At 43.0% G+C, this 26,310-nt stretch overlaps 1 protein-coding gene across 2 annotated transcripts in view; it reads right to left on the bottom strand.

The window, feature by feature from the left end:
• The window catches only part of LIFR (LIF receptor subunit alpha), a 77,170-nt gene that overhangs the window by 39,130 nt on the left and 11,730 nt on the right, over positions 1 to 26,310 (bottom strand). For both annotated transcript variants that reach the window (XM_032337563.1, XM_032337562.1), the window contains exons 2-5: positions 14,476 to 14,636; positions 12,586 to 12,700; positions 10,029 to 10,168; positions 3,940 to 4,103 (exon numbers count right to left, since the gene is read on the bottom strand). In XM_032337563.1, coding sequence (XP_032193454.1) covers positions 3,940 to 4,103; positions 10,029 to 10,168; positions 12,586 to 12,700; positions 14,476 to 14,617 — 561 coding nt within the window. In that variant the 5' untranslated portion in view covers positions 14,618 to 14,636. The remainder of the gene's footprint in view (positions 1 to 3,939; positions 4,104 to 10,028; positions 10,169 to 12,585; positions 12,701 to 14,475; positions 14,637 to 26,310) is intronic.

Below are 26,310 nucleotides of genomic sequence, written 5' to 3'. Positions count from 1 at the left end.
AAGGGACTTGCTAACCTATGCACCAGGAAGGCTGGGGTGCTCCTGCCGCCTTCTCCTACTCAGCCCCCAGAATACAGATGGCAGAGTTGCTACTTACAAGGCAGAGATCTGAATCGATTTTTCTGGGGCATATGAACAGGTCATGATAAAAATCTAAAAGAATATTAAGGTTGTGCCAACTTGATAGGCCATCTTAATCACCTATGATGAACCCCAGTCAACTAAAGTCCCTGGATGACACACAAAAGTTCCAATTAGATTAAAAAAAAGAATTAAAAGAGCCACTCAAATATGAGCAGCAACCAGGATGACCAGAAATTGGGGAGAAAGTTCTAATATGAGAGTTAAAAATAAGAAAGGAACTCAAAAAAACTGACTACACTAAAAGAAAAAAACGTAAGTGATATCCTTAGAGATGAGATACTGCATCCATAAAATGAACAAAAAGAAGAGACAAAAGGGATCTCATGTACCTTAAAAAAAAACTATTAATAAAAAATGCAAAAAAATTCAAAAGGAATGCAAGATAATGTTTAAGAAAAACTGTTAAGAAAACAGAGCAAAATAAAATTAACAGATGGAAAGTGGAAACAATTAAGAACATTAGAGGAGTAGCCTAGAAGGTCCAATTTCTGAAGAAAAGAGTTTCTAAGGAAAGAAAAAAAAGGAGAAAATAGTTATGAAAGAATCAAAGCCATAAGACCTACAATAAGGAGATTCCCCAAGCTGAGAAACATTGTTTTCAGACTGAAAGGGGCCCAATGACTGTCTAGTACAACAAAGAAAGATCCGCAAGAAGAAACAAATGGAACAATGTCTTCCAAATCTTGAGAAAATCACCTAACCTACAATTCTATACCAGCTAAAGTAGAAATCATGCTTGAGTGCAAAATAGACACTTTCAGAAATGTGATGTCTTAATTAATTCATCAGGCATTTTACACTCCCATCAGAAATGTATGAAAGTTCCAATTGTTCTTCATCTTCTCAATATCTGGAATCGACAGTCTTAGAAATTTTGCTGGCAACCAATTTAAATTTAAAAAATATTGTATCTGCAAGCCTCCATTAAAGGCAGCAGATACTACTGACAATAAATAGCAAATACCTACTGGAATATATGCATCCACCAAAATGAGGATGAGGAAACAAATTTTTAAAAGGGGGATCCACTACAAGAGAGGGCACCTGGGTGGCTCAGTGGGTTAAAAAAAAAGGGGGGGGATCCCTTGCAAGAAAAGGTAAAAGGAATCCCCTAGATGATGATGGAGACCCCTTGGACAACAGCTTCCTAAGAAATGTGCCAAAAAAACCCACAGAGGTTTATCCTAAATGACTGTGGGTATACCAAGGTGCTGCAGCTCCTGAGAAACCTCTGGCCACAAGTGTCCTCAGCCTTCTACCACACTCCTGCTACACGATCACTGTACCTTATGAACCCTATGTAAGCAGGGTTGAGAAGTCAGTCAGAGGGCCTCTGAGAGAGCTATTCACAAACATACAGCTGATAAAATACTAGTGTGTCTGAACACTTCAGCAGGAGATTCATACAACTTGGAGATTACAAAGGATTAAATTAATGGGGCACAAAAATTAAACTGAAAATACAAGACATGATAAGAAGTTGTACCTCCAAAAAGGAAAACAGGAGTATATGCTACTTGGTTTAGCTGTGGATAGTGTTGATGTAACCGTAACACAAATAATGAATGCCAGTCTGCCACACATTACCACAGTGTAATAGAACAATACTGGAAAAAGGATGGGAAATGTGAGAGAGAGACAGGGACAGAGAGCGAGTGAGCACTCCAGCATGCACAAGTGTGCTCCCAGGCCAGGAGGTGACAGGACGAAATTCTCATCTCCGACTGTTAAAATAAAACACTGCTCAAAACTGTAAAGAAAAATTAAGGAAGAACAACATAAGCACGCAACCCGGACAACAGAAATATGTAACAGAAGAATCAGCTAGAAGAACTGAAACCTGCTGTTTACTAGAAGTAAAGTAAAATGGGAGGGGCTAGGGGTGCAGCAGAGATCCCGGGTATCACAACCGCCCTGGTCCCCACAGCACCCAGCTTCCATACCCGTATGTGAGGCCAAGAGCAGAAACCATCATGTTCTAATTGAAACACCAACGTACAGTGTTCTTTATTCTTACACAACCACAAAATAGTATCAAAGTGACACAGCATAAGCAGCTCTTCCTCAAATGGTTATTGATAACATATAAAAAGAAGGGTCACATTTTACTACAGATCTGCATCACTTGCCCTCTCAAGTTTCCCTTTTTAAAAATTTATTTGTTCTATCCCTGTTTTTCTGGCCTCTTGGCTGTATTTCCCCATACAAAGATTTTTCTTCAAAGATCGGAGCCTACTTTGCCGTGGCCATCTTGTGATGCATCTTGTGGCAATGAGTTAATAGGACCCTGAAAACGAAATTCTATTCCCTTACGCTAGATTTCACTTACACTTCAGAGAGTAGTCCCCAAAGGAAATACTGACAACTAGTAGGCATTCAGCAGCTTTACAGGTACCATTATCATTTACTGAAGTAGATACTTTACAAATGAGAAAAAGGAGGTTTTGGGAAGTTACCCAAAGCCAGTAACAGGTAACTCACCCAGCACAAAATGTCAGCCATCATAAAGAGCTACACGGTCCAATTTTAGATAAGCAATAGTTTCAAGACAACAAGGTACAGCTCTATCAAAGCTACTTGCAAATTAGGCTGACAGGAAAGAACTGCCATTACAACTCAAGAAAAGAAAGAGCACTTTAGGCTGAGGTAATTAGGATGGGCTTTAAAATGAGGGGTAGGATTTGACTCAAGTCTTGAAGTACATTCAATTAGCACAGGTGCAAAGGAAGGGAAGGTATCTTATACAAAAATAAACATATCTATTTTGTAACAGAAACTGTAGTGGTTAAGAAAGAGCACAGACTGTAACTCTGGGTCCCAGCTCCACTACTTCCTGTTTTCCTGTTTCTCTGGAGCTTCATCTTGAAAATGGAGATGATGCTGAGGGTGCCTCCCTCAGGGGTCCGTGGGAGAATGCAGAGAACCACACACAGAGCATTTAGAGTCCTGTCAGCCGCGAAGGCACCAATGCTCGAAGCTACAGCTATGGCCGCCGCTAACTTAGGAGCTAATACACACAGAGTCAGAAAGGAACACCATGACAAACACCATGAACTAAAGGGTAATTCTTTATCTTTACAATCTAGCCTATCTATGTACTTAGGCAAATAACTGTAAAATCATGAGCTAGTCTTCTAATTCTTAAATCTGTAACTAAGCATATTCAAATCCACTGAGGAAAAAGGGACAAAAGAGGGAATTCCCATACATCCACTGTCAAAACTCTCACTACTATTCCTCATTCTCCTTTAGATTAAGAGGAAACTCAAGACAGATTATATAAGGAAACCATTTACCAACGAAATTTTAAAAAGAGGGAAAAAAAATATGTATTATTAAATGTAAAAATGTTATTTCAGATTCAGATAAATTCAACCTTAAAAATCTCTCAACAATTACTAGAACTATGTTTCAAACACTTTTATGTTTATAGTATTAGCCAAAATTAAATAGTACATTTTATGTACCTATTTATTTCATTTACATAAAAACATGCACATAAAAAAGCTGGACAGAAACACAAAAATAACATTTACTGTGGTCAAGTGGTAGAATCATGGATTATTCCTCCCTTGATTTCCTAAATTTACTATAATTAGTAAGTCATTTACGTTATACATTATTTTAGTATGTGATTTGAGTAACAGCATATAGTTTTTAATGAATCCTGAAAGGATATCTGATCTCTGTCCTTAACAATGTAAGAGTTCACTGATATCACCTTACAATCTTTTAAAAATTACTTGGCTTCTTTAATGTCACAGGAAAAAAAAATCTATTTTGGTTTAAACTTACTAATTTTATGACTTCCTTATTTTCTTTACGTAGAATTTTGATTTCCCAGATGACATTTGAGTGATGTGGAAAAACAGAACCCCTGTCATTCCATTTTAGGTGTAAAGTGGAAGTTGAGAAATCAGCAGACAAATTCAAGATCTCTGGAGTGTCCGGAATTAAAGCTTCAAAAAAGAAAACAAAAAACATGACTTAGTAAAACAAGTTAATTATTTTTCACATTGTAATTCCATTAATCAACTACTTTTAAACTCCATTCCTTCTTGACCAAAAATATCAAGAACAAAAAACAAACTCCTGGGGCACCTGGGTGGCTGAGGTGGTTAAGCATGTGACCCTTGATTGTGGCTCAGGTTATGACAGGGTTGTGAGACTGAGCCTCGCATCCAGCTCTATGCTGGTCATGGAGCCTGCTTAAGATTCTGTCTGCTTCCATCCCTCCCTCTGCCCTGTTCATGCTCTCTGGGGTGGGGGGTGGGGGTGGTGTGTGCAAATTCTCAAAGCATGCTGAAAAAAGTGAATGAATATTTATTTGCATAAACAGCTCCTAATGATTCAACTGTCAAATCTGAGAAAATGATCAAATCCTAGTATGTTTTCTAATACAAATAACCATCACGTTCCCACAAAACTCTAGTGTGATCAGTCTGGAATCTGTAAGAAGGCAACATCAGAAAGAAGTAAAGGAGCTTCCTCTGTATGACTGTGCCTTAGGCCTAAGAAAATGACAGAATATGGAAAGCCTGTTCTCATAGAGCTTTCCGTCTGTTTTTTCTGCAGCCTTCCCACTTACCCGGCAGTGTCAGAGCCCCTGATGCTGGCGGGAGTGACCCACTTTGGGATGCTATGAGCCGTTACTGGTTTAGGGAGCTGTGAACTGCAGCAAAACCATAGAAATGACCAATGCACTGAGTGGGGGAGCCAACAGGGTACTGTGCAGATGTGGGAAATACTCCGCAGGTAAGAAAGTCCTCCAGAAAGGCTAGGTGAGCTGTTGGCACGCAGTGCAGTGCAGGGGGCTGAGAAAGATAAGGTGATTAAGTGGTAGACCACTAGGGAAAGGCTGACCAAAGCAGCAAGGACAAAGATCATGAAGCATTGTCATGTTCATGAGGGATAGGGAAAAGGAAAACAACTCTGATGGGCATTTCAAAGAAATGACCAGATCAAAGAAATGAAGGATTAGTATAGTAAGAAAGGGAAACACCTAAGATTTCCTCAAGTTTCCACGTTAGGAAGCAGGCAAAGGAATCACAGACATTGTGAAGAAATAAGAGAGACAGGCTATGGGTGACCAAGTGTCAGGGAGGGACAGAGAGAGGTTTAGTGAGTGGAGTGTCTGCTGACAGCGAGTGAGAATGGGGCCCATCAACACCATGGACAAGAGGAACTCTCGGAGTGCAGCTGAAGAAAAAGACTTGAACTCAGGACTCAAAGGGGCCAAAGCTTGCCCGAGAGCGGAGAGCTACCAAGAGTCACACCTTTGAGTCACCAGAGAATCCCAGTAAGAATCCTGAGAAGCAGAAGGAAACCAGAGAAGACCCAGCACGGCTGAAACTGAAAGATATGTGTTATCATTTAGGCCAAATCAGAGAGGAAGAGTGAGAAAAGGCCACCAGCATTGGGGAGGGTATGGTCGTTAGTGGGAAATACAAAAGGTAAAGAAAAAAAAAAAAAAACACACGCTCAAGGATATAGTAGCTCACAGTCAGAAAATGGTAAATTAAAAAAAAAAAAAAAAAAAAGGCAGAGAAAGTGAAGTTTTAAATTTCTTTAAAATCTCCAAGTCTCCCTATCTACAGAGGATGGGTAAATTACTCCAATAGTTTGGATCAATGAAAAATGTGACTCTGTTCCACTGTATGAGACGCAGGCTTTGTGGTATGAAAGGCAGACAACGCGGGGACTCTTGTCTTCCACGTTCTCTTCCAATCCCGGTAAGTGAACCAGAGATGTCCAGAGACGTGCACCCCTGGGCCACCCCTACCTCAGCACCGCCCTATGCAGCACAAGGGCAGCTCAGAGGAGTCCTGGCAAGCCCAGACTGCAGGACTTCACAGAGCTGGGGTGGTTGAGTGTGCTAAGCAACAAAAATGGCAGAGCAAACCAACATAAATTAGTCTTGGAATTTAAAAATAAGTTCTTGGGACACCTGGGTGGCTCAGTCGGTTAAGGCACTGCCTTTGGCTCAAGTCATCATCCCGGGGTCCTAAAATATATCTAATATATATATATATATATGTGTGTATATATATATATAAATTTATATATACTTATTTATATATATTCACACACACACAGAACCCGTGTCGGGCTCCTTGCTCAGCAGGGAGCCTGCTTCTCTCTCTGCCTCTGCCCGCTTGTGCTCTCTCTCTGAAAAATAAGTAAAATCTTAAAAAAAAAAAAAAAAAAACCCACCAAGTTCTTCATAAATTTAACTAAGATGTGCTGACCACAGCGCTCTACACTGGATCTGTATAAAATACTTACAACTGCACAGGAAATCGGACTGTGGCTTCAAAACCTAAGCCCCATCCAGCACAGTCAATGGCTCTATAGCTACAGGAGGACAGTGGCGGATGCTTCACAGGACAGATTTCAAGTGGGAGGAGCCACTGTATCACACACCAGAAACTCGCGTTAACAAATACTGCATGTTAACTAACTGGAATTAAAATAAAAACCTAATCAAACAAAACAAAACAAAACAAAAAACAGAAGGAACAAAAAGGAGGATCAAGAAGCGGTCTTGGTGCCAGGAGAGGGAAAGCTGAAGGTGCCAGTGTGACCACGGAGCAGATGGTTTGAAGAACACAGTTCTTTCAAATGCTTCAGGCTGTCATGATATAGTAACTTCAAAACTGTGTTTTGAGCACTTACAAGTAAGGGAGCACTTACATGAAGGCAATATTCATCTATTATTAAATGCTCCCTCCCTGGAAAGTACACGTAATTTACATTTTATCTCAACAGAAGTAGGCTCTTCTTTAAAACACAAGTCATAGCCAATATTTAAGCTAAAAGACAGTAACAATCACAATCATGCAAATGAAAGGATTACACACACACACACTTCCACTACTTCATAGTACACTTCCTCACAATAAAATGGGAAGTTTCTCTAAGATCACATGAACTATTATTTGCATTTCTTTCCAGCTAAAATAGACACTTGAGGACCATATTAACTTGCTTTCTAGAAGACAGGAACTTTTCAGCTGGGAAATAAGTCTAATCACTTGTGTTTGTTTATTTTTTAAGGCTGGCAATCTTTACCCATAACCTCCATGCTCTGCTTAAACATCAGAGGATGGGAGCTTTCCCAGCTCATTTACAGGATCCACATTATTGATTTTGTCTCAGCCAGATCCATATTTTCAGGTTATTTTAAGAAACTTAAACACTACAAGTCTTATGAAGACTTATTTTTGTGTTTGCCCTTGTCAATTACAAGAGTATTATGTATATGTGCATATATTAAATACTTTGCTTTATATGCATGGTATTGACAGCATCTGGAGAAAATGTTAATTTCTCATACTTTTCTTCAGTAGCAAACTGCCAAAAAACCCAGATCCTCTAACGCACAGGTACAGTTCTCTTTCTTAGCTTCTCCCCAACACAGTAGGTACTCAAAGACCTGCTGATGCATCCACCTCCCTTTTATATTCATCTAGTGTGCTTTTCAATTTTATTATCAGTACTATCATAATAGTAATAGTGATATCTTATTACTTGGGTACTGTTAATCTAATATTCTAATCAGAATCAGACTCAATAGTATTAAAACTGCTATCAACAAATTACATGATTCTGTAAAAAAAACAAGGAACTACTCATCTATTAAGTCATCTAGCATCTGTCTTGATTTGTCCTTCTAATTCTTTCTGTCAAACACTATCATCTTCAAGTAACTTCCCTGCCAGAACCTTCTCCTCACCTCTTGAAAAATTAGACAACACAAACTGGCTCTCAGAGTCCTGGGGAATTTTTTAAAAACCTGGAATAAAATTAAGTTAGATTCCTTATACCGTACTACAAAATAATTCCAGATGGGTAAAAGATTTAAATTGAGCATGGCAACAAAACCAAAAGCTCGAAGAAAAAGAGTGGAAGATTCTACTTACATAAAAATGAAAACCATGATGTTTAAATTTTAAGCTCAGAAAATTATTTGTAGCAAATATGATAGAATTAATAACCATAATATACAGAGCTCTTGTGAACCAATGAGGGAAAGGCTGAGGTTCAACACAAGAAAAAACTGAGAAAGGATATAGACCAGAAAAGAATAAAAACAACTGGTAATATTTAAGTAATCACAAAACAATCTGCAAAAACAAAGTGCTATAACTGGGGGCCATCAGACTGAAATGGCAAAACTAAGAGAAATGGACAACACCCAGTCTTGGCAAGAAGTAAAGAACAGGGTGCCCCTCTAATAGGATGTTTGTGGAAATGCAAAGAGGCTCCAAAGTTTTAGAAAACAATTGGCAATGGGTATCCAAAGTTCTAACAACGGGATTCCCAATTTTAGGAATTTAGCCCAATGAAATCATCACACAAATTAGAAACATACATGTGCAAAACATGCTCATTAAAGCATTGGTTGTTAATACTAAAAAACCAGAAATCAAAATCTCAATGTTAATTATCAATCATGTAACATAATTATGGCATTCAATGGGATATTATGCAGCCTATAAAAATAATACAGATTTAGATAACAAACTGAAAAATCTGTGTCTTCTGTTATGCAGGTTATCAAGTAGTATGAACCTTACTGTTTATATGTATATGCAAAGAGAATATATTTAAGTGTTTTAATAGTATTGCTCTGTGGGTATTGAGATCATGGCTGATCTGTACATTCTCATGTGAATCGCACATTCAGCTGTAGAAAGAAAATAACCAACATGGCTCCTCTCTCTTTATCTTGAAAGGCAGTGAGACAGATGGGAAGTTCCTGGAAAGCTTGCTTTGTTATTATCCTTTTGGAATCTGTTCTATCTCAGACACAGACCATGCCGAACAGGCATCTTATCCATGAAATTGGACAGGTCACCAAGTTAATTGTTATTTTTTCCCCTGTTTCAAAGTAAGTCATCCTTGTTAAGTCTCATTATAATGTCATTATGCCGTGCCATAATAGTTGTCAGGAGAGAATAAACCCACCTCCCCCACCAGGGAGAGTCAAGGTTCCTGGGGTTTCTAAGGTCTCACTGTGTAGCCAAATCTCCATCTCCATCAGCCTGGGTCTAGTTCATGACTCCACTCAGCCTGTTACCTATGTCACAGGCACTGAATCAACATCTCTGTAAAAGATGCCTGTCACGTGTAAGTCAGTGGGTAGGCACTAGGTACATAAGAGAAATTTCCTGTCCTACTGAACCTATTCTCTTGCAGAAGTGACCACTTAAGTGCCTTATCACATAATACGTTAGTAATGCAACTGTGAGAAAATGCCACAAAGGAGAAGACACATTGCCTAAGAGAATGTTAAGAAAGGAACAGGGTCTCCTCTGGGAGGGCAGGGTCAAAGACTACCTCCTATGGCAGGGGATGCCTGAAAAATTCTGGAAGGTATGCAGGAATCAATGAGGCGAACAGATGATGAGAAAGTAGCCAAATGTGGAAAGGATCGTTAACTCTGTGACATCTACTCTGATTGATTAGACGACAGTCTGCTTCCTTCCCAATCTTGGCTGTGCTCTAGAAGTCACAGTATGGATGCTGGGGAAAAGCAAGCGTTAGTCTAACAACTGAAATTCAAAAGAAGAGTAAAATTTCTGACCATTTTTTAAAGCACTGCAATGCTTAAGCACAAAGGCACTGTGCTGAGTTCTTTTATCTTTTTTTTTCCCCCCTAAAGATTTTATTTATTAGTATCTGAGAGGGACTGAAAGCAAGAGAGAACACAGAGGAAGAGCGGGAAGTAGAGTCACCACGAGCAGAGAGCCCGATGAGGCGCTCCATCCCAGGTCCCTGAGATCGTGACCTGAGCCGAAGGCAGACGCTTAACCCACTGAGCCACCTAGGCGACCCCGTGCCAAGTTATTTTCACGTCAATTTTCTTTTCAAATACTTACAAACATTTTTTTCATTTAGTGTGAATTTACTTATAAGATTTCCAAAATCATACAGACGGTTTATTGTTATTTCATGATCACCAGGTGGAAGAGCAGGGAGCTTAGTATTTGTTTTCTCTGACTGATAACAAGAATGAGACCTGCAACAGAAAAAAAAAAATCCAATTTTAATTAGTGGATAAAACCAACAGTGCAATTTTCATAGAAACATGACTAACAGAAAATGCGCTGGAAAATACTGTTCTTTCGTACAGAAACACAACAGGTTATACTGCCTTTTAAGACAGAAAAAGGGGAGGTTGATGTAGTCCATCAATGTGGAGGATAAATAACCAGACTGTACCAGAAAGCCGAGTGATAAGCAGGGATGATCATTTCAAGAAACTTGGGATCTGGGCATGCCCTTCATACTTCCCCAACCTTCCCTCTGCAGCCTTACCCAGCGCCGCACATGCCCGCCCCACCACAGCCCTGCACTTCTATACAAGGCCAGCAAGCGGTCTCAGGTTGAGTACCTCAGGTCCACAGGTACTGGGGACGGGCACGAAACTGGCTGCTTGTGGCCCCTCAGACACCCACCTCAGTCTGTCAGCTGCTTTCTGTTCTGGCCCAAATTTCAATGGGAACAACACCTTCTCTTCCACTCAGCTTTCAAAAAAATCTGCCAGTTCCCCACCCATTATCCCTTCAGCGAAAGTTGTTTTTTTTCCTCCTTGGTTCCATGGTCTTTTACATTCACATTTACATTATTTTTATGGCTATTCATCCATATCTATGTATTTTTAATTCACATTTCTAACGTCCCATATAAATCTGAGTTCAAGAAGATGGACTCTGTGGTGTCTTGGGTGACCCTGCCCCGCACCCCGCACAGACCTCTTCACGTTCTTTACTCAGGAGTCCCGACTTCACCAGGGCGGCTCCCCTCCTGTATGCTCACAGAGGGAGGCTTCCTTAGCTGCCAGTAACACAAAAGCCCTGGAATTCGCTAAATCATGCTATTTCATACATTATTTTCCTCCAGGCTTTCTGTCCTCTTTCTGAGAAACTGGGTCTTCATACTCCACAATCACACCTTGGACAGCCTCTCTGGAGGCCCACACTGCTCAACGCGCTCTTCACCTATAATTTCCGTCAGCACCCACAGTTATTTGTTTCTTGTGAACTCCCGGAGGGCCACAACAGGTTCCTCTCTGTGTGGCCTAAGGTAGTCATTCATGCTATTTACCATTTTTCAGGTTCTCCCCTTCTGGAATCACAGCAGGGCTATACTTCCGGCTCCTTGGAATCAAGGTAGGTAGTAGGGCTTTATTTGCAGAGACATGTGAGTGAAAGTCACATCTGTCCCCTCCAGAAGGAAGCTCCGGAAGCAAGCACAGGCTGTGCTTCCTCTCCTCCTATCTCCATGCACTGGAGAGTGAGGGACCCCCTACTGGTTTGGGGTCCCAAGTAGAGCCTGGGGGCAGAGATGCCAACCGACCCAAGAAGGACATTGAACACACGCAGGAAATAATCCTTTATTTTCACAGCAGTAAATAAGGAAAGAAGATTTTAGGGCTACTTTTACAACATAACCTAACTCCTGCTGGTTGACAAATATACCAAAAAGCTGAGAGTCACGTTCACTGAACCAATACCAAATGGGAAGACAACACCTGAGTAATATTTAAATGCACACTTATGACCATTTACATAAGGGCCACCCATCCGCAGAACGGGACTTGGAGCTGCCCTGCTGTACAACACTGATGTTGCTGAACCATTCAGAGTCCGGCTAGCACTGGGGAAAAGGAAAAGAATATTCCCATTTGCAGAGAACCCAAACACCTCACCTCTAGGCTTCAGAGCTCTTGGCCCTCTCCAAGATTACCTGACAGGGGAAGGTGGGGTGACAGAACCAGTCGCCACCGGCCTTCTAACATCCTTTCCCCCTTTCCCTTAATAACAGGAACTCAAGGTTTATCCAGGCACATTGCCCCGCCTCTTATGCAAATAGGCTTCATCATGTGACTATATTCTGCCACTGAGATGCAAGCAGAGGTGTGCGGGACTCCTTAGAGGTCTCCTTAAAGAAAAGCATCCTTTTCCTCACTGCCTTCTGGAATGCAGACAGGACAGCCACTCCTCAAGTATCCTTGAACCAGGAGATCGCATGCTAAAGCTGGCACAGTAGGACGATGAAAAGGGACCTGGGTCTCTCATCCACAACTGTGCCAGCCTTAAACTGCCTACTCCAGACCAGACATTTTCTGTTGGGCAGAGTCAGAACAAGAACCCACCTGATCTAGACCAATGATTTGGGACACACCAGTAAAACTTCCCTATGGTAGATGAGAATCCAGAGCATATGAAAGGGGTGTCCTACACTTAATATTCAGATAACGCAACAATCCGTTTTGGCTGGGAGAAGGGTTTTTTCCATCCTGACTGATGTAAGATTCAGATTTTTTAGGAAACAGAGAGCTAAGATTTAAAATTTCATTCAACAATTTCCAAAATAAAATCTCTATGCTCTAATATTAAAGACCTTTAGGTTACAGCTCTTCATTTCTCTTACCTGTTCTCAATGCAAACTTCATAAACAGTACCATGGCCTGCTCCAGAGGGTGCTTTCCAAGAACAGTCCCACACCCGCAGATTGTTAGTTACGCACTTCAAATCACGAGGGGCCCCTGGAGAAGGAGAAACACACACACACACACACAACATGCTTAATAATTTAACTGCAACATGAAAGGCCAACATATCAAACCGTCTTCAGCCGTGAGTATGAGCACCTGTGTGCAGGGTTGAGCCTGCAGTCACAGATGACTAGTTTTCTATTTGTTTGTAGCTGTCAATTAAAAAAATGAGAGGAAACCAAAGGAAGTGAGCCAACCACTAGACCACCTAGGGACTGAGTCTCCATCAAAGTCCCAACTTCCACCACTAAGATAAATGGAGGGAGTCAAGGATGAGACCCAAAGAGGGCCTGGAAGAATTTTATCTTCAACAGTCCCATGTGCCCCCATCCCTCCCTGCAAATAAAGTAACTCTAAGTAAAAATTACATGTTTCCCATGCCCATAAATACAGCTTCTAAGCACTCCTAGCCACTGCAGCCCCACTGCATGTTACCAAACTGCCACGTCATTGAAACCCCACAGCCAATCTTTAAATTTTTACTAAGCAGAGGTGCCTGGGTGGCTCAGTCAGTTAACAATCTCCCTCCCGGCTTGGCTCAGGAGTCCTGGGATCTAACCCTAGGTTGGGCTCTCTGCTCAGCAGGGAGTCTACCTCTCCCTCTCCCCCTCTCGCTCTCAAATTAAGTAGGATCTTTAAAAATGTTTATGAAGCATACTGTATTTAAACAGTAATGAACTCACAAAGTCTCTGAAAAATATTTTTTTGTGTAATCCTAAACAACTGAAGAGTAACGCAGTTGGTTAACTCAAGATATTATAATCCTATTATAATCCTAATAGTATTTATTCATACCTGTGAAGGCTACATTGGCACCACACAATGAAAAGCTTGTCATGTTAGAATGAAAAGAGAGGAGGTGGTCCCACGTAAGAGGGAGAAAAGGAAAAAGGAAGGAGGAGAGAAGAGGAGGAGGAAATAAAGTAATCAGAGTATAAAAAACATTATTCCATCTCAGACCTTCTCCGTTAATGTCTCTGAAAAAGTTTTTTTTAATTTTTACACGACCGACATGACATTTACGGTAGCAATAAATTATAAAGCTACTTATATGTGACAGAAAACAAAAACAAAAACATTAGAAGCACTCACATTAGAAATCATCATAATGATACTTAAGTTATTTAACAGTGATCTCGGGGGAAAAGAGGCTATCTGTTTAATTATGGAAATAATACAAAAACTAAATACGGGGCAAAAGGATGATAATGTTCTTTATAGGAATGAGCTAGGGAATACCATCTACACAAACATTCTTAATATATTTAAGGAAGATGAATACAATGTATTATTAAAGAGATTTAGATTTCATTTATATGACATTCAGAAAAGCAAAATTATAGACAGACACGAGGCCAGGGCTGGCTGGAGGCAGGTTGGAGAAAAGAGCTGAGTACAGAGGAGCATGGGGAATTTTCTGGAATGGGGAGTGTTCTGTTATTTTGTGCTGGTGGTCACATGACTACACATTTATCAAAACTCGCAGAATTTTATCCCAAAAGTGAACTGTACTGTATGTAAATTATACCTTAATTTTTTTTTTTCTGGGGAAAGACTATTTAGGTCTGTATTTACAAGCCTCTTTTTAAGAGTAAAGAAATAGAATACATAGGGGAAAAAAATGATGATAGAGAAATGGATTTTAACCACAGAAAACCTGAAGGGGTCAATAAAGACACAAGATCACCTCATAATCAAAATAATAATGGCAAAAAATAGCAATGGCATTGCAATCAGTTAATTCTCTAAGACTCAGATGCACTTACCTCTCTTCTGGCTATTTACTTGGTTCATTAAGTACAGGAGAATAAATGTTAGTAAGAGCCACTGGAAATGTGGTGTCATCCCCATTCTTTTACTATCCATCACCCAGGAGGGTCTTCTTAAACGTGAGGAAAGGTTCATCATCCGTGCAAAGCAGTCAGTCCTGGACGAGAAGAATTTCAAATGTGTTCAAAATGCTGCAGAGACACCTCTTGGGTTATGCACAGCACCACGGAGAGTGGATACTGACAGATACTGACGGGTACTGACATGTACTGTACGTTAGTAACTTTGCACACTAACTAGACCCAAGCTGCCTTGGCTTTGGGGGATGTCAATAATCGAACACAGCTGCAGCTTTTGTGATCCATCACAGGGTCAGTTTTCAAATGGCACGTTTCAAGTTCAAGATTATAACCAAACAATGTATTTCTCAGCTCTCCATTCCAATACTACTACTACACTGTAGAAAAGCAATACATGGAACTGAAGTTTTGACAATTTTCAATTATCTATGGAATGACATTTTTTAAGTTCAATTAATATAGTCACTTATGACAAGTAGTATCTTTCTTTTCATTTACACTATGATGTGAAGTTTCTATTGCATGTAAGAAAAAAATCAGGTTAAGTAACAGTATAGGGAGTTCACAGATGTGGCCAAAACAGTGCCCAATACACACAAATGACTAAGATGTAACAAATATTACAACTATCATGGGAAAGGGACCACTGGTAGACAAGAGATGTCCACTCCTACAGACGAGCAGGACTGAAGCCAGTGTGCCATGGGGGAAGGGATGCCTTGTAGGCAGGAGCTGTTCAGCCTAAGAGCTCGAAGGACACTTGTCAGCAAATGACCAGAGACAGACTACCAAGTGCTGGGTCCCCATTCAGGCACTGGAGGATCACACTGAACCAAAGTCCCAGCCCTCAGGGAGCCTGGAATCTAGCTGGGAAATACATATACATAAACTACTAAGAAATTTAAGATCTTTTTTTTTTTAAGATTTTATTTATCTGACAGACAGAGACAGTGAGAGAGGGAACACACGCAGAGGGAGTGAAAGGGGGAGAAGCAGGCTCCTGCTGAGCAGGGAGGCGGATGCGGGGCTCCATCCCAGCACCCTGGGATCATGCCCTGAGCTGAAGGCAGACGCTTAACGACTAAGTCACCCAGGGGCCCCTGCACTGTTGTTTTCATCAGGGGGAAATCCATGATCTGATCTGCACTTTGGGAAGATTTCTGTAGCTGCTACATGGAGGTGGACTCCAGGGAAGAGCAAAGGTCCAGGTGAAACCACCAGTGATGAGGACTAGGGTTCTAAGAGCAGCCGTGGAAGAGACAGATTCAGCATCTGTTCTGGAGATGGGAGGGTCTTCCCACTGTGCTAGACGCAGGACAGTGTGGTGATTTAAGAACATGAACTGGACATCTGACCTCTATACATATTTTTTACTACTGTGGACATTGCTGCTGTAAACACTGGGGTGGCATGTGCCCCTTCAAATTACTATTTTTGTATCATTTGGATAAATATCTACTAGTACAATTGCTGGGTCATAGGGTAACTCTATTTTTAACTTTCTGAGGAACCTCCATGCTGTTTCCCAGAGTGACTACACCAGTTTGCATGCCTGCCAACAACCCCTGAACTAGAGGGTGTAACGCTAAGCGAAGTCAGTCAGGCAGAGAAAGACAAATACCATATGGCTTCACTCATTATGTGGGATTTAAGAAAGACGACACATTAACACAGTAAGGAAAAGAAAAATAGAGATAAAAGCAGAGAGGGAGGCAAACCACACAAGACTTAACTAGAGGGAAAAAACTGAGGGTTGCTGAAGAGGCGGGAGGGACGGGCTAACTGGGTGAGGAGCATTAGGGAGGACACTTGTTACGATGAGCACTGGGTGTACATGCAACGGTCCCATCACTAAATTCTACCCTGAAACCAATAATGCAATGTATGTTAACGAACTTGAATTTAAATAAAAATCTAAACAAAACAAAAAAATGGACTGGGGCTCCTAGCTCTGCTACTTATTATATGGCCTTAACCTCCCTGTGTCTCAATGTCTTCATGGGCGGAGTGGGGATAGTAACTGTATTTTCCGTAAGTTTGTTGTAAAGATTAAAAGAGTAAATGTGTAAGGCACTTAGAGTGCCACACATGCACCAGGTGGTGTTAAGTTTATTTAGTGTGCTGTGGGAGATACAGGGAGAGGAGAGGAAGCAAAGACGACTATGGATTTGGTGGAAACACAACGGATGGCTGGTGGTGCCATATAAATGCTCTGTAGGTACACAGAGGAGGCGGCAGTGACTTACTGTTCACAGGCTGTTTACAGACCGTCTGTTTGTATCCGAGATCTGTTTAAGGACCTCAACCTTGACATGTTCTACTCCTGAAACAGAGACATCCTCTATAGAATGTGAAAGAACTGCCCAGGATTTGAGAGCAGCTAACAAAGACACAGATGTCCAAGAAAAAAGGCTTCCACATCTGACACTGAGGGATTCCTCAGAGCAATGATGCTCCCATCCACTCTCCCTGAACGAGGCCGCCAGCTGACAAGTCCTCCCAATGCGCTGAGAACTCCGGGTCAGACTGAGCAGGGCCTTGTTTTTATGCTGGAACAGACAACAAAGGATCATAAAACAGACAAGCCAAGCTTAAAACAATAAAAACAAATTCAGAACAAAGAGGTTCCCTAGAAGGAAAATAAAAATTACTCCCGGAGAGACTAGGGATAATGCAGAAAAGAGGAGAACTAAAAAAACCAGGAAAACCACCTCCGAGTAGACTCCCAAAGTGAATACAGCATAGCCATAAAACTCGAAGAGGATGAGGACGCCTGGGTAGCTAGCTCAGCTGGTGGACGGTCTGCCTTGGGCTTGGGTCATAATCGCAGGGTCCCTGGATGGCGAGCTCCGAGTCGGGCTCCCTGCTCAGTGGGAGAGCCTACTCCTTCCACCTCTCCTTCTGCCACTCCCCCTGCTTACGCTCTCTCCTTCAAATAAATAAATAAAATCTTAAAAAAAAAAAAAAAAGAAACAACTAAAAGAGGATTCAACGAAAAAGGAATAACGAGAAATAAAAATAACTTACAAGTTAAATGTATCGGTTGATATTAAAAATTTTTTAAAGACAGATAGAACATTGAGCAATCTTTCAGGGGGAAAAAAGAGACAAAAACAGAACATGTGAGAAGAGATGTTAAGAACAGGGACTTGCTATTGGAAAAAAGATCCAACATCGTAACAACTGGAGCCCACAAGGATAATTCAGAAAACACTTTTCTTAGCAAAAGCAGATGGCAAGACCTCCTCTTGGCTATTGCTGAGTACTGTCAAAATTTGTCTCAGGAGACAAATTTCGAGTAGCTTACAGAATTATAACCCGAACAGGCACATATTTCCAAAAGCATTCAATCAACTATTTGCTAGCTGAATGACTCCGTAGTCATTTCCAATGTCACTGAGCTTACAGAGTAGAATGAAAATGTATTCACAATGCCAGTTGCTAAAGTTATAGAATTCCATGGCACGTGCAGGAATAACCGAATAAAGGAGCCCCAATTATGACCAAACCAGAACAGAAACCATCACAAACCATATTCATGGCTGAACATCCTCCTGAAATGAAACCAGCCCCTCACTACAGGTTTGTACTTGTTCCAGGAGAGAGATGTGTGTCCCATGAAGTGACAGGGCAGGTCTGAGGCCGCGGAGCTCTGGACCAGGTCCTGGGGACACGGACTCTCATCCTGGCTCCAGGGCTACAGAGCAGCGTGACTGAGGCAAATCCCTCAATCCCTCCCGGCCTCAGGCTCAGGAGCGAGGGTACAGCGGCCACTTCTGCTCAGGTCCACAGGAGAAACTTCACAGAGCTAAGGTGTTAATACTGCCCTCCCGCTGACAGGCGAGGAGCAAGCAGACAGACTGACACAAGGTCAGCGCCAGCGGCGGGTGCCAATCAAGGACACCACTGAGAAGGTTAGCGAGGGGCAGACGGGGTGCAGGGTCTTCTTGGGGACAACAGGACCAATGATGGTGTCACCAACATCTGCTTAACTGAACACAGGCAGGATGTAGAGAAAACTCTCATCTGTCGTTAACATTTATGTAGAAAATGATGAGTGTGTCACTTAAGTCATACAGTATTATGCTTGTGATCGATCTGACTTCTCTGCTAAGCAAAAATTTTGAGTGGACTCACTTGAGGCCAGGACAGTACAGGAATAGAATGTTCTAAAGTATTTTAAGGGAAAAAGGACCAATGAACCTTGTCTCTGCTCCCTTCGAATAGCAACATTGCCAGAATTTACTATTTTTCCCACTGATGCCTTATTCCTAGAGGAGCACACATTTTTAGAGAGCTTCTGAAATTAGGATCATGGTCCCTTGCTGCAGCCGCAGAGGGCGAATCCAAGTATCCAGAAGGCAAAAGGAGAGCAACTCTGCCCACAGGTGATGCAAACCGGAGCTCGTCAGCCTCACCTAGAGGGGGCAGCAGTGGGCCTCGTTTTGCCAGATTTTTCTGATTTTTCAAGTCAAAGTAGAAACCCGGGAGTTTCTATGAAACCCTCGAATTTGTATTTAAGGAACGAATTTGTAGTTTTTAAATATTCTAAAAGCCAAACAAAATAGATCTTCCGACTGTATCCCACCCACGGGCCACTGGTCTGTATCCTCTGCAACATAATTATGTTAAAGGATTAAAAAAAAGTCAACAAACCTTCTTTTTAAGGAAACTGATCAAGCAGAATCAATTTATAAAACCGTTGGAATGGAAAGAAAAAAAAAAAAAAAGAAACCTGTTCTTTGCTTATTTTGTTTATGTTGTATCCTGACCTCAGCCTTAGGTTGTGACAGACCAACCCCTCGTGCAGAGCTTTCTGGCCCCTCTTGTGAAAACGGAACGTCCCAACTACACTGTGCTTTGCTTTCTCCTCTGCCCTGAGTGCTCGGGTTCCAGCCTACATGAGGTTTTGGTCTTTTCCGGCCAGGATAGTTAGAAAAGAGAGCTGGAAGAGGAAAGTAAAGGCAGAGGAGGACCAGAAACTGGGGTCCAGGCAGATTTGGTTTGGTCTGTGTTTTTCTTTTTGGTGGGGTGGGGAGGGGAAGGAGAAATGTGGTGGAGAGCTAGCGCGTTCTGCGGCAGGACTCTCCCGCACCAAGGTCAGTGGGAAGACGCCTGAGAAGCACCTGTGAGGTCAGGAAAACAGAAAATGAAGAGGATCCAGAGCATCTTTTACCTCAAGAGTCTATCCTGTTGCCATCCCAACGAGACCCTTGTCACTGCTTCACAAAGGGAACTGCACGCTGGAGAGAGAAAAGCCACTTAACTACAAGGCAAGATACACATGTCCCTGCAGATCACCAAACCTTCAGGAGAGGAGATGCTGGTATGTTTACCCCTAGCGAGGGAGACTGAAATGTAAAGTAAACAGTATCCACATTGCTCATTCATACTCTTAGTACCCCTTCTTTCCTCTTTTCTATGAGGGGAGAAAAATACTGTTGAAAAACCGGGACCAGCAGCCTCTCTCCTAACTGCATTCCTCACCTCTAACCCCCCCCCCACACACACACACACAAGATCTTCAGTTCTTGGAGCACTGCCTCTGAAGGCAGCTTTTCAGGAACACACACTGCAGTCAGGGAGACTCGACTATATTGTAGTGAAGTATCGGGATTTAAGCAGAGTGAGACATACCAATGAGAAACACAAACCTGGCCAGTTTGGGAACACCAACTGTGACTAGACTGTGTAGGGAGACACTGAAGGTTTTTTCAGGAAGAGAGAAGCTTGAAGGAAGCAGTGTTTTCAAGGGATTAAGAAACCAGTGCAATAACAAAGACACAAAGAATTATCAACCTATATACTCAGCTGCAAGAAATTGAGTTCTCTAGGAGCCGACCAAGTACGCAGTACGGTGAATTTACAGTTATACCAAAGGACGCCATGCAGAGTAACTGTATAAAAGAAAATCTTAAGAGCTGTCAGGGAGAGGAAGGGCAGCTGTACACGGACTCCGTAATGAGAGCCTGGGACTCTGGCCCAGGACCGTGGGACTTGCTGCTGTGAGCCCGACAAGTCCTCCTCCATGACACAGGGACAGTGCCAGTGCTATCTTCACAGTAGGCTGCCGGGGCAGAGAGAGTAGACATGGGGTGTGTGGTCCCCAAACACAGTGTGGGACTGGAGGGGGACAGCAGACTTCCTAGAACTAAAGGCTAAAGAGAGCATCTCCAACATTGCACAGTAAAATGACTTTCATACGTGAATTCTATACTCAAGCTACTAACTGAGAGGATAAAACACATTTTATAAAGCTATGCCAGAGCTCAAAAGATACAATTTCTACCAAAAAAGTGAGTTAGGAAAAAAAAAAAATGAGAAAACGAGAAAAACGATCCACAAAACCGTAGCCCCGAGCCCTCCCAAGCTGCCACATCCCTTTATGACTCCTTACATTTGCACAAATTTTCCTTCTGCCTGGAATTCCTTTCTGGACTGCTCTCTGCTCCCTCACCCAGGGAAACCCTGCCTGGCAATAGGAAGAGCCCACGGTGGCCTCTGAGATCCTTCTGGGGTTCCCCAGCAGGTCAGCTGCTCCTTCTGCTTCCACAACAGGTTAATGACCTACTTCAGGGCCTTCACAATGTGACCCGCTGCCAGCCCTGCTGTCAATGAAGGTTTCCCAAGACCCAGCCATGCCCACGTGTCTGCGTGCCACCCCCGCCCCCCGCCTGCTTCCACGTTGAGTGTTCAGACTGCACAGCTTCCACAGACACTTGCAGGACCAGCAGAGTCTGAAATACTCGCGTACTACCCGGCCCCTTCCAGAAAGCCTGCTGACCCCCACACCAGGGCAGCACTTCCTGATTCTGTCATTCCTCCAGCAGCAGGTAAGAGGATGCTGCCTGCTCTGGGTTCACCATGAGCCCTGCGACCCAGCGCAGTGCCTGGCACTGGGCAGACCTGCTCCGAAGTGGGCTGCTGGCTGAGCCAAGCACAGCCCAGGCTGGAACCCAAGGCAGAGCTGTGGTTCCCAAACCGGGCCCAGAGGTGCCTGCGAGGCACAGAGGCCAGTGAACTGGGGTATCTCGATGTACTTTTAAGCTGTCCGTCACTGTCAGAACCTTCAGCTCAAGGTAGTTAAGTTTCAACACCAGGCCATGTTACCCTTCTCTCAATGATCTTGTATTTTGCAAAGACAGGGTCACTGGTTACTACAATAAAACACAGGCACCATCCATTCAAAAATCCATGTAGAAAGGGGAACAAGGGTGACAGTGTTCGACCCGTTCCCAAGGTTTGAGAAGCTACGCAGTGCTCCACAGGTTCACACATGCAGCTTTTTAAGAAAAATAAAAATCGGATTTTTAAGAAAAATAAAAATGGGATTTATCTTTTTAATTGTTATGCATTATTTTTCCAAACTGCTACTCCAGTGTCAGGTCATAAATACTAGGTTGCTTGGAATTTAGTACCTCCTAAGAACTGTGAGGCGTTTCTCTTGACCTGGGGGCACCGCAAAAACAAAGAGACACCGAGAGCCCTGTGAACCCCAAACGTGGGAGTCCTACTGTCATCTGAATCTGCAGGCGGGAAAATAATCCTACCACGGACCTTCTGCTGTGTTACAGATCTTTGTAGACTCTGCAGGGGAACGTGTTTCCCCCAAAGGAAGCACAGTTATTTCTTGGTCTGTGACTTTGTTTCTCAGGATCCTTAGTTCCTCTCCTTCAGTTCTGGTGATCTTCACCCCAGGGAGACGTCCCCGTTCACTGAAGAGCCCACTCACTATGAACTTGAGCAAGTCAGAACGAATTTGAGTACCTCACTTGGGTGCTCGAATCCTTTGAAGTCTTCCCGCTGCTCCAACATCAAGCTCCTGGCCAGCCTCAAGGACAAACCCCTGCAACAGGCTGACTACCTCCGGCTCCCCACATTCCCCACAGGCCTTAGGGTCTCCCCTCAAACCACTGCCTCTGTGGGATGGGCCCCATGGCCTTCTCCATGTGCTCCAGGATCCGCCCGCAGCTCCGCCACGCCGCGCTGACCAGTGATGTCTCCACGCTCGCCTCTGCCCTCCTCGGGGCTGTCAGCGCACCGGCCTGCACCAGCCCTCAATGAATGCTAATGATGTCTAGCGACAAAAACGAACTTGCTCTTGCCTCCTCCCACAGGGTGAAACACCCTATTATTATGCCAAAGAAAGGAGCTGAAGGACACCACTCCTGCCAAGAGGGCTCTTTAACTTGCTGGGGGGAAAAGCCGAAGAGCAGCCAAACTTCACAAAAGGATCTGAACAGCTCTGCTCCCCACTACCTGGTTCCCCACACTCTCACCAACAGCAAGATGATTATTATTATTTCCTTAATCTCTTCCAACTCTTAGGCCCTAAATGGCATTTCCTTGACTATGGAGTCAGAAGTACTTTTCATAGGTCTATTGGTAATCCTCAATGCTTTATATGTAAGATGCTTATTCTGTCTTTTGCCCATTTTTTCTAATCAGACATTAATCTTTTCTTCACTGCTTGATAAGAAACAAACCCTAACACCATACCATGACATGTATATGAACTGGTACCAGCGTTGCAAATATTTCCAGTTTGTTTCCTTACTTTTTGGTGAGGTTTCTGTTCGACTTTTAAGTCAGATTTCCCAATTTCATCCTTTATGGTTTCTGACCATGATCTCTTCTCATGCCAAAGCCGAATAAATGGTCACCTATACAGTTTCCCAGTCTATTTAAGCCTTTTTACATGTGAAAATTTAATCCATATGAAATTAATTTGGATGTAGGACCAGAGTCAGGAACCCAGGCTCCCCCCAGCCCCCAAAGGTCACACTTAGCCTAACACCATCCATTAAATGATCCGTTCCTTCCCCCGCGGACTAGAGATGCCCTGAAGAGAGCGCTTCTCCTCCGCTTCCTTGGGGGACTCCCTTATTAGCCCACCGCTCGCTCTTCACTGAACTGCATTACCTATTCTGTGGCTTACATCGTTCACAACTCATGATCTCCGCATCTGTACTTCCAGGACTGGCCTCTTCCCATTTACAGATTAACCCCCTGCCCACTAGGCAACTGTTTGCTTGTCTATACACCCCCAATTCAAAGGAGGTCCTGCAGGAGTGACAGAATCTTTTGATGCTACATATCCACTTAGATAGCTAGCTCTTGGATCCCTCAAAATCTCCACAGGTATCAAATTACACTCACCTTCCCTTCAGACCTGCTCTCTTATGCCCCAGTCCTGCTTCAGGGCACCAGTCTTCTCCTGGGTCACCCCAGCGAGAGTAACCCTAACTCCTCCTTCTTCCCCAGCCCTGCCACTGACTGGTCAGCTCTCCCTCCTAAAGGTGACCTGTCTCACTCCCTGTCCCTCATGCCTCTCTCCACATCCCCTGGCTCTGGCAGGCCCTCAGCAGCACCGTGGCCCAAGAACTTGAATGCTGGCTTAACCCACCCCGTGGCCTCCAGCTTCCACAGTGACTCTCCTGACTTTGATTAGCTTCTCCGTCTCTGACCCTCACTGTCCCTTCAAGCTCCGACCAGCAGCAGCTCCGACTACATGTCCGAAGTCAAACTCAAACTTCAGCCCCACAGTCTGATCCTCCCCTTCAGCTGTTCTTGGGGCATCTTTGCCTCCTGCCTCTCGCAGACCATTCTGCCCAGATCCTGGCATTCTCGTCGTGTTCCCGCTGCCCTTCGCTCGGTTTTGAGTTCAAGCATTTCTCACCCCACACCAGGTACTATGGACACTACTCTCTCCTCTCCTCCCACCCTCTCTTCCCATTAATTATGAGCTGCTGAAGAGCAGAACTTATCTTTACAACTCTCTTGCATCTAAAGGGTTTTTTATATGCACTATATATTCCAGATCTATTTAGTGAATTGAACAAATCCATCCAAACAGTGTCTCTGGGGAGGACTGAAAATACTTTGATGACATCCAACTGTTTCTTTACATTCTGAAGGGAAAGTTGAACGGTAGGCTTTGGAATGCACCTGTCGGCTACAGAAAAACTTTATGAATAAAAAAATAAAATTGGGTCAAACTGCTGGAAGCTTTAAAAAAAATTAACAGAGTAAAATGATCTTTAAAGTCCTTTCTAAATTCTAAAAGGGAAACAAATATTATGTAATAGTTTTGTGTGGGTGAAATGCTGGTTTTAGCTAAGTCCTCTGATAATACAGAACTTACAAATACTGTTTTTCAGACACCCTGCATTGTTAATGCACTATTTACTATACATAGTCACTGTTTTAAGTTATTTAAATACAATTATCAGATTGAAGCCCCATAACCATCCGATGAGGTCAGTATCATTATTCTCCCCTTCTTTTTAACAAGGAAAATGAGGCACAAAGAGGTTTTTGACACTTGCCTGAGGTCACACAGCTATTCAGGGGCAGAACTTGGATCTGAATCCAGGCCTGATTACCAACTTCATCTCTGCACCATGACACAAAAATGAAAAACGTGGCGTGGAAAACTCACTGAACCGGAGTCGCGAGTCCTGGGCTCCACTCCCTAGTCCACCACGGCCCAGGTGGCAGGTATGCGACCTTAAACGACTCTCCTCACCTCTCTGAAATCACACAATGATGATCCAGGGCCTACCTTCCCTATTTTCCATATGCTAAGAAATGCAGAGCTGTTTTAGTCTTGGGACACCTTGTGACCTTGAACTAGCAGATCTGGAATGCCAAGAGGGACGCTGCTCTCCTCCACGCTGCCCAGCTGACCACTGCTCCTGCGGGGGAAATTCCACCTGCTCTCCCAAGCACTGCCAGTCATCACATCATGTCCAAGGTCAAATAGCCTACGTTCAGGGAACAAAAGAGCAAATGGCTACCACCTTCCTATTCTCCTCCCAACTCTGAAGTACGCTCCTACCTGGTTAGCTCTTTAACTCAGCAGACAGGTGCAAACTCAAACCTACTCGGAGGACCAGCCCGATGCAGTGAGTGAGGCTGGCCACAGGGATGAACACAGAGTGCACAGCAGTGGCGGGTAGCTCCCAGTTGCAGCTTTATTCTAGACAACTGCCATGTAGGAACATGGGTCCAGTGCAGTCGAGACCTTCAAGGGTTTCAAAAAGGGACAGGGACGCAGGTTTGGTTTGGTTTGGTTTTGTAATGTGAAATCTCCTTATTTTTAAATGCTGGCAAGTACTTCTTTATGAAACACTATGTGGGCCAAAGAAAACACATCTGTAGGCCAAGTACAGTTCGTAGGGCACCAGTTAACAACCTGTTTTCAAAATGTATTGGCATTAAAAAATTCTTGACTTGCTGTTGAAATAATCTTAAAATATAAACTGTTTCAAGATTTGTATTTCAGTGTACAGATATTGACGAAAATGCGCCTGAATGTTTTCTTAACGTTCTTTGGGGCTGGACTCTCAAAGCTCTCCTTTCCCAAAGAATTCAAATGGTTCTTTTCTGTTCTTCAGGGTATTATTTAATTCCAGATCTCCAAGTGCTAAACATCACCTTAGAATGCAAATGCTTCTCAAAAGAAAAAAAAAGGAAAAAAAGAATGAAAAGAGAAACTTTAGCTTTTGACCACCATCAGCAGCATCTTCAAAGCTTTTACAAGCCCAGGACTTCATCTTATACTCACTTGAAACTTCTAACAGAGTGGAACAGAGAATGAAAAATGCAACAGAATTGATTTCTGGCCAGACTGTTTGGGAAAGGGATGTTCTGTGGGCCGTACTATCAAGAAAGCAGATTCTACAGACGAGAGCCACGTGCACTTGACGCTGATCCCAGGTAAGAAATACAGAACATGTCAGAAAAGGG

This window comes from Mustela erminea, chromosome 3, assembly GCF_009829155.1.
Source record: "Mustela erminea isolate mMusErm1 chromosome 3, mMusErm1.Pri, whole genome shotgun sequence".
Classification (NCBI taxonomy): domain Eukaryota; kingdom Metazoa; phylum Chordata; class Mammalia; order Carnivora; family Mustelidae; genus Mustela; species Mustela erminea.
Note: the sequence above shows the minus strand (reverse complement) of the source record. Positions and strands in the feature narration are given on the sequence as shown.